Source organism: Lathamus discolor, chromosome 3 (assembly GCF_037157495.1).
Source record: "Lathamus discolor isolate bLatDis1 chromosome 3, bLatDis1.hap1, whole genome shotgun sequence".
Classification (NCBI taxonomy): domain Eukaryota; kingdom Metazoa; phylum Chordata; class Aves; order Psittaciformes; family Psittacidae; genus Lathamus; species Lathamus discolor.
In genome coordinates, this window is record NC_088886.1 from 50,798,853 (window position 1) to 50,808,313 (window position 9,461).

Genomic DNA, 9,461 nt, shown 5'->3' on the forward strand with positions numbered 1-9,461 from the left:
GCCAAATCCTGGGCCTCTGCCTGTAGAAGCGCAGAGGTAGATAGAAGAATCTCCTAAGATAAGTAAAAACACATTTCTACCCTAAAGTGCTTTCCCAAATGCTCTCACCTAGCAGCCAGGATTGTGGGGAGCCTGTATTGATGTTCACTTTCTGCTGCACCTTGAGCCTGTAGTTTTGGCTCATAGTTTCATCATCTCTGCTATATGCTGGTGACACAAGCTGCTCCAGGCTATAACTTTACACCACCCCTTCTGTAGGAGTGGGTTGCATAGAAAACTCTCATCCTAACTCCAGGACAAAGATCTCAGTAGCACATCAAGGCAATGGGGGGAGCTGGTGCAGGAGGGGGATGCTTTCACATTGTGCAGGAAAAAATGTAGGCTGAAACTTTTCGTAACAGCTGCTATCTGCTCCCATACATGCCCCTGTATTAAAGCACTCTCTAGGCTCAGCAGACACTATGCATGTGAACTGGGAAGGCATGGATGCATGGATGGATGGATGGATGGATGGATAGATGGATATGCTCATCCCTGAAGGAGCTCCCTGCTTTGGAGTTGAAGACTGGCCATCCTATTTCCTTGCAGGTCAGACTGCTAATGATGGACCTGAGCAAGTGTTTGCCAAAGGAGAGGGTTATTCACAGGGAGGTGTGTCAGGGCATGGGGGCTTCTCACCTACGTCATTGCCCAAGGAATTCCTATGGAATAGGAGCCCTCCTGGCATTTTCACCCAGGGTGCTATCTGATGATTAAGCCCTCATTATCTCTATGGCTTTCCTTGGTACTGTTTGTTCTGCCTGGTTGCGGCAAAGCTGCTCTTGCATCCTCTGCCAGCTGTCCACGGCAGGAAACACGTACACTGGAGCACAAACAAAGCCAGGGGCAGGCCCCCTGCACCCTGCAGTGGGGTGCCCCCGAGCTGGCCGGCAGCAAACGGGCACACCCTGCCATTTTCAGCAGCTAGGTTTAGAGAGCCCTCAGCCTGGCTTTTTGCTTCCCTCACAAGCTTTGGAGGGGATGAGCTGGGTCCTTTTTTGGTGTCATATAAGCACTAAGTGGTTGCTGTTGGTGGAGAGAAGTGGGTTTCTGTGGCCACTGAGTGGCTTTGCCATGCTTGCATGTGTGCAATATGCAGGACTGATGTACCTGTTGGTTGAATACAGTTTCCAGCCCTGTTGACAATCTACATACAGAGCCTTGCCAAAAATCTGGAGAAGAGGAAAAGCTCTGGTGGGGAGCTGCAAAGAGCCTGATGGTTGTGGGTAACTGGGAGCCAGGGGTTGCATCCTAGCAGGAGGCTCTGGTCTCCTCGCATGGGCTGAGTGGTGTTGTTTCATCACAGGTCAGGGTTTCAGGAGGGATCTTAGATCCACAGAATGGTTTGGATTGGAAGGGACCTTAAAGCTCATCCAGTTCCAACCCCCTGCCATGGGCAGTGACAACTTCCACTAATCCAGGTTCTCCAAATCCTATCCAACCTGGCCTTGAACACTGCCAGGACAGATGCACTGGGGAGATCTCTCCAGCACTACAGCTCCACCTCTCCCTTATAAATTCTGCTGTCCCAACGCAGGATGGCCACTGAAATTCATACCCCTTAGACTCCAAGGCCAGGAAAGCTCTGGGGTATCCATCCAGCCTGAGGTGGATCATCCCAGTCCTGAGGACACCTGATGATGCTTCCTGCACCCCTCAAGACATCCTCCTGGGGACAGGCTGTGGGAACAAGCAGAAGCTCTGATGGATCAGCAAACCTCCCTGCCTGCCTGATCTCTAATGGGAAGCTGGTGAGGCAGCCAGTTCAGGATGTGTCATGTTATTTGGGATGTATAAGAGACCCTGTCATTGCCTTCTTTGAAAGTATTCAGAACATCAGTGCTGCTCAAGCAAAGTTCTTCTTTGCTATAGGACAAAGAATAGTAAAGTAGCCCCCATAAGCACGGTTTCCACACAAAGAGAGAAGGCAATACACTGCAAACCACCCCCAAAAGATGCAAAGGGGACCCACTTTGCTCAGTCCCACCCATCTCTCATGGGTGGTGGGGCTCACGTTTGGCTGCCCAAAGCACCTTGCACTGCCTGTTCCTGTGTTCCTTGCACCTTCGAAAGCACAACCCTAGCTCCTTGCTCAGCCTTATCTCAGTACACCAAGAATGCAAACACCAGAGCTGGTGGAGAGCAAGCCATGAGGCTGCTCCAAGCCACAGCAAGACAGAAGATTGTGGAGAAGCAGTGCAGCTCCTCTGGCACAGGCAAAGGGCTTACCAGCGGCTGTGGATACCTTCCAGTGTGGTTCAGCTTGGCTTTACTTCCCAACAGACTACACACTTTGCCAGTTTTTTGCAGCCAAGAGGTGAGTTTTCCTTTATCTCTAAGCATGTCAGGTTGTAGAATCAGAAAGCAGGTGAAAAGCTGTGCAGTAAGAAGCCGCTTCGTTTGCATGCGTTGCTGGAGGTTGGAACGGCTGCTTAATTACAGTCTGCAATGAATGTGATATATTCTTCGACAGGTTTTCCATTTGAAAGAGGTTTCCAAATGTGCCTGGTGTTAAATCCGTAAGGAAGTTGGCTTTGAAGCGCACGCACGTGTGCTAACTCGATTCTAGCTGTAATTTACTCAAGTAGATTCTGTAAAGACATGAAAATAAGCCCATGTAGATTCAAGGGATGTTGTGTGTGTTACAAACATGGACTGCCTTGGGATTATTCCCTGCCAGGAGAAAGAAGGACACTCACCCAGCTGGATGGGTGCAGACCCAAATGCAAAACCCTCTGGTTCTCAAAGGAAAGACACAGTGTTTGGAATAGACAGGAGGATGAGAGTCTCTCTTTTGAATCTTGAGGGATGCTCAGGCCACTGCTTCAGGACCCCAGCATTTGTAGGGTCAGGCTGTGATACGCAGGGGGTGTGCAGGGCTGCCAGCACCCTGGCACATTGATTTACTCCCTTTGGTGGCATTTACTGAAAAACACCCAGCTCTATCTTCCTGAGGCACTTGTCTCATGAACACCTCAGAGGAATCATCACACGGCAGTAACAGTACTGTAGTGCACTGGTATTCGTAGTAATCTCTCTTGTAGTCTCCCACCCGTTTTCATCCTGCACTTGAAATACTGAAATTGCCCTGAGAAAAGAAATATCTTTACAAGATGGGCCATCAAGCCAGCATGCCGTCTGCTGCATCCAGAAAAGCAACCCACTCAGCAGGGTAATCTATTCAATGGCTGGGATTTATTTTGAACATTTGGTTCTGCAGTCCTTTTAACTTGAGCAGGGAAGTGAACATTTTGATAACAGCAGCCTCCAGGTCAAATGTGATGAGAATGCATAACCCGCCACATAGGGGTTTTGGAAAACCAACCAAGCAAAACAATTTCCCAGAATGAGACGATGAAGATTCGTGTTTCTCTTCACAATGTCATACACAGAGCTGGGATGTGTTGGAGTGTCTACTCATTCTCTCCCCACAATTTGCAAATAAAATGCCTCCTGGACTATTTTAAATTCAAATGACTATTGCGAGCACAGCTTTGCTAGGCTGCTCATAAAGACATCGGGTCTTTAGGCCATCAAAGGAGAAATATTAATCCAGTAATGGGAATGTCCTGATGGTCCTATTTCTAATCAAAGCAAAGTCTGGGTTTTCTGCTTCAAGCAGACATTGCCAAAAGAGCGGCATCAAGATATTTAAAATTGCAAGGAAAAGAGGGAGGGAGCTCCAGTCCCTGGACTGCACTGGAGCAGCAGCACAGAACAGCAGCAGGTTTAGGTCAGAGCTGAAAACAAGCTTGAACATTGGAAAAGATGAGATTGGTGAGGGAGCTGTGAGGGGGCAACTTTTTCTTTCTGTTTTATCTTCAAATACCTGGAGTAAGTGAGAAACATGTGTCTGAGAAAGAGGCAGGATGGGACTGTAGAAGGAAATATTGTTCAAGCAATGTAGCTGGTTTTAATCTCACTCCTGCTGGATTCAGCAGCAACTATTCACGCTGCACCTGAGCATCACTGGGGCTGGTTTATCTTCAGGCTTAGGAACAAGTCGTTCCCCAGCTGCTTGTATTTGCTCTCCATTCCCTGCCTTCCGTTCAAATTTGATATCTACAAAGAGGCCCTGGGCACAAGGTGCTGCCTCTCACAGCAGGGGTTCATCTGCAGAGTGCTGGGGTTGACAGAAAGTGGGAAAACAATGTGAAAAGTAATACTAATTAAAAAGCAGCATTCCTTTCTCTGCATGCTGCTTTGACCAGCATGATGTACCCAAAGCCACATTGGTACCTTTGGATACAGCACTGTCACCCACGTCACCCAGGGTGTAATGAGAAACCTTGTGCAGTGCCAATGGAAAATAACAGAATCTGTTATGCGGCATGGAAAGCTGTACTGATGGGAACAGTCATTGCTTTAATATTTAATTTGATGAGATCTAGTGCTGAGAAATGGATCGGGAGCTGCCACAGCTCCAAGTGCACGCTTAGTGCTTGCAGAGGAATTTCCACAGGGTTTGCAGTGCTGCGGACTTATCTATATTCTGCCTGGGTGACATAATACTGTATCTCATTAATTATACGAGCACACAGAGCTGTTTCCTTCCATTCCCTTTCATTACGCAGGTTTTAAACACTTCCAGGGGTTGCTTGGACATTGGGTTGTCATTCCAAGTATCTAGCCTCTGCTGGAGCCCGGCATATGATCTCTGCAAAACCAACCTGAGCTACTCAGATGCAAGCAGGTGGCATTTCAGGAGGGAATTTCCTTGCTTCATGAACCTGTCAAACAGTGCAATGCCTAAATTCCAGCCTCTCACCAGCAGGAACTCCCCAGTGTTGTTCAGGCTCAGCAGGCATTTCTGGCAAGACAAGGAATGAAGAGCTAGGCCAGACTGATGTGGGCATGAGACAGGTCTCGCCTAAAACATCTCCCTTCTTTGTCCTTTTAGGTGGGTCCCATTGGTACCAAACTGTGTCTGGGACGGGGACTTAGCTTGCAGCACAGCCAGTTTTCCCCTGTGCATCAGTCTTCTGCCTGCAGAAATCCCTTTGCATGTTCCAGACAGTTTGGGTGTCTTCACCAAGGAGCTGGGCTTTAAGGCAGCCTGATTGCCAGCATGCTGGCAAAGAAACAAGTTGGAAATGTGGATTTGTCAGAGCCATAACCCAGGTAGGTCCTAGTACCTTGCATGTACAAAAGCATCCGCTTTCCATCCTTATATCTACCTCTCTCTGGTCCTTCTCCATCCCCCATCCCCGCAGGACCCAAGTCCCTAGTGGCCTTTAGGGTTCAATTGTGAGCAGAAGGGCCAGGCTAGGAAAGAGACTTGGTGCCTACATGCCAGTGTTTTAGCTTTGGCTGACACATCCTGAACTGTAACTATGACCTTCCCCTCACTGGCACTCACAGCCCCCTTGGCCACTTTATTCCACTGGCACATTTTGCTCCTCAGATCCCCTGGACTTCTCCTGCTTGTGGACAAGCACATGTTGGCATGATGATGAAGTGCTTGGGAACAGTTTGCTATACCAGCCAGCCCTAGGGATCCTTGTTTTGGCATTGGGCAAGGGGATCCTTCTCACCTTGTTCTTCCTGGTTCTTCCCTCTCTGCCAATCTAATGAAAGCATATCTGTGCCATGAGACATAGCTGCAAGTCCCTTATCCAAGACTTCCCCGATTCCTCCTGTCTGGCTGGGGTTGAGGAGGTGGGACCCCAGCACTTTACCCCAAAGGGAAGAGCCCTCTGCACCATGAGACATCTCACCAGGCTTGTCCTGTGGAAAAGGCATGACCTTCACCAAACTGCCTTCATGATACACTGTCCAAAGATATGTCTTACATTTCCCAGCCCTATTAACTAATAACGCTGGCATATATTTTTGCCTTTCCTTGTCTCTCCTTAGCATTCACATCCAAGGCATGACCCCAAAGGCCCAGGGAAAGCAAGAATGTTGAAGAAAATACAGATATGCCTCTGCTTCTTCTTTGTCTCGGGCATTTTGTACGAGATCTCCCTGCTGTCCAGCTGCTTTTTCTCCTACATGCCTATGCCCAAGCACTTCTTGACACCTGAGCAGGTCTTGAACCTTGGCAAAAGCATCATTTTCTTGGAGACGACAGAGCGCCTGGAGCCCCCCCCACTGGTGTCCTGCTCCGTGGAGTCTGCTGCCAGGACTTACCGAGACCGGCCCGTCATCCTCTTCATGAAGGGACTTACAAATGACACAGCATTGGACTTGAACTCCAGCTATGCAGCCTTCTCACTTTTGTCTTCTATGAAGAATGTCTTCATTTTTCCTCTCCAGATGGAAACTGTCTTCCAGGAGACCCCTCTGCTCCAGTGGTACAATCAGGTGAGCGCTATAATGAAGGGGAAATAGAAAACATTTACAAATGGGGGAGAGGAAGGGGGAAGTTCTGAAGCAGGCTTCAAACGAATGATAAAAACCAGAACTGGCTTTGTGAAATTAGTCACTTTTCAGTTTTGCTTTGGAATAGATACACTCTGGCCGTGTTTTGCAGTGTATTCATTGATTTGTTTATTGAACACATTATCAGCATTTCCCCTCCGCCCTATCTGGAGAATCAGATATTTTGGCAAACGAAACACTGATAAAAATAGACTGCATACGTGTTTTGATAAAACAGCGCTTAATAATCTGCTTCAACAGAAGCTGGTTAAACAAAATGAGCTGCCTGAGCACTTGTTAATGCTGCCACACACTGACAAAGCTCACAATAGTTAAGATGAGGAAGAGATTTCTGGTTTTGTACTAGCAATACGTAAAACCAAGGTGGGATCTTGCACCCTGGAAAGAAGTTCCTGGGAAACTGCTTGCAATTAGCTTTTGTCAAGTTAGTTTGGCTTGATCTATGTGCAGATCTATATGCAGATATATGTCCTCCAAACTCTTCCTTCTCCTGAGAAAAAACAACTCCAAATACCAACAGTGCAAATGAAAACCCTCCAGCCTCTTTCAAAGAGCTGGGAGTGATCAGGCAGTGTGTTAAGTGGGCTGTGTCCCACTGAATTAGCAGGCAATGAATCATGGTATCATTGATTTAACCTTGTAGGTCCCACAAAACACACGTGAAAAGTTCCTGCATTCATTTATATTAACAAAGCATTGCTCTGCACTGCCCCCTTATCTTACACCAATACAATTCAATAGCTGCAGGAAGAGAAGGCAGTGAGTGACATTTGCAGGAGTGCAGGTACGGTTTTACAGTGACATTTGCAGCCCAGTGGATGAAAGTGGTCTGTTCTCTGCCAGTGCCATCATTGTCTTACCTTTCCAACTCTGCAGGTAGTCCCAGAGCTGGAGAAGAACTGGGTCCATGTCAGCTCTGATGCCAGCCGACTGGCACTCATTTGGAAGTATGGGGGCATCTACATGGACACAGATGTCATCTCCATCAGGCCCATCCCTGAGGAAAGCTTCCTAGCAGCGCAGAAGTCACAGTTCTCCAGCAATGGGATCTTTGGCTTCCCTGCCCACCACAAATTTATTTGGGACTGCATGGAGAACTTCGTTCTCAAGTACAACGGGAACATCTGGGGTAACCAGGGGCCCTTTTTAATGACACGGATGCTCAAGGCCATTTGCAATCTCACAGATTTCAAAGGCACCGAGGACCACAGCTGCCAGAACATCTCCTTCCTCAATCCCCAGCGTTTCTACCCAATACCATACCCAGCTTGGGGCCGGTACTATGAGGTGTGGGACAAAAGCCCCAATTTCAGCCACTCCTATGCTCTGCACTTGTGGAACTTCATGAACCACAACCGGAAAGCCGTGATTGCAGGCAGCAACACTTTGGCTGAGAAACTGTATAAAGCCTACTGCCCTACCACATACGAGGACCTGATACAAAATGCAGAGCTAGAAAATTTCACATTCTATGAGGACACTGACATGGTGTGAGAAGGAGGGGAGAGGATCCTTCAAAGTACTCCCCATCCTGGGGCCAAAACACGATCACCACTGATGTCAGCAGCTGGCTTTGTAGGAGAAAGACAGACATTTTCCTAACCACCATCGGTACTCCCTTGGGACACTAAGATGCATGGGCAGAATGGTGGTGGATATCCACCAGGCATAGCCTCCAGTGACACTAAGGACAATTTTGCCTCAATTCTTTCTCCTTACAGGTGCTCATGAACCAAACCTTCCTGAATCAAATGCACTTACAGGCCTTAGTAGTGAGCTTTTCCAAGGGAAAATTTCCTAAAGAGATGCACAGTCTCCTGGGAAGAATTCCATCTCTGCACCTCTCGGCAATATTGGCTACCTACCTGCGTCAGAAAAGCTGCAAAGACAACAGGCCTTGGACTGGGCTGAAGCCTCTGAAGCAAGTGCAGTGCAAATGTAATAGCAGAGGATGGATGACAGCAATTGCTAATGAAGAGAAGCCCAAATCCCTGTCTTTTCATTAATCTGTGTTTTTCTCACACAAACTTTTCACCCTACGTTTTTGAGAGGGACCATACTAGTGCAAGTGAAAATAAAATGGTTAATAAAGCACCACTTCTCTGGGTTTACTTTCCCTTGCATGCCCCTGGAAAATGTGTCCCATTTTAGCAATATTTGTGCTTCTGCAGTTTTATTTGGGTTCCTTACAGTCAGGGACTGCACTGCCCCATCCTCTGACATCAGTTCAGGCTGCAAAGAGTCACATCTCCCCATGGAAGGGAGATGCTGAGGCATTGAGAAAGGATAAGGATGGCCATTCAGGGCTCCCAAACCCCTCTGAAATAAATGGAGTTCAACTACCCTGGAAATGAGGTGCAGCAGCTCTTGGACCCTTGTCCAGCTGTACAAACCCCCCCACTTAAACCCTCCTCCTGCTGGACGGCAATGTGTCCTGCTGCATTTACTTTTTTCCCAGGGTAATTCCAGATACACCCAATCCCCTATAAAGAAGGCCAGCTTGCAAGTCTCTTCTGAGCCTGCCTGAACAGCTGTTTTTAGCTCGGAAACAGAAAGCTGGAGGTGGATCGGTCGCCCGTCATGGAATGTTTGCCATCTGCACAATGCTATCTTCTGTAAACACTGCAGCTAATGAGCATGCTGCAATCAGCAGCCTATATTCTGCATCTAGAAATGGCAGCAGGATTAATTGGGAGAAGAAAGCCCTCTGCACGCAAGGGCATGTGTACTTTGCTGTTCCCTTTCCTAGGGTGAAGCTCTCATGGCTCAGCCCAGGGACATCAATTTCACACCCTGATGACGTCCACACTGGTTAAGCTTCCCCCCCACATCCCATTACAGGGGTTTTTGCCTGCTTGTGGCATCAGGAGCTGCTTTTCCTCTGTGACTCTGACTTCCCTGGGCTGAGGGGATTCAGGGGAGGGGTTTAAGTTTTCAGCCCATAAAGTCATATGATAATAGAATTGTTTAGCTTGGGAAAGACCTGTAAGATCATTCGAGTCCAACCATTAACCCAGCACTGCCAAGTCCACCATAAA

At 47.9% G+C, this 9,461-nt stretch overlaps 1 protein-coding gene across 1 annotated transcript; it reads left to right on the forward strand.

Annotated features, from left to right (window-relative positions):
- Positions 1 to 5,043: 5,043 nt before the first annotated feature.
- Positions 5,044 to 7,917, forward strand: A4GNT (alpha-1,4-N-acetylglucosaminyltransferase). Its single transcript, XM_065670418.1, has 3 exons — positions 5,044 to 5,160; positions 5,896 to 6,345; positions 7,300 to 7,917. Exons 1-3 carry the CDS (start codon positions 5,044 to 5,046, stop codon positions 7,915 to 7,917), a joined length of 1,185 nt encoding a protein of 394 aa, XP_065526490.1.
- Positions 7,918 to 9,461: the final 1,544 nt, after the last annotated feature.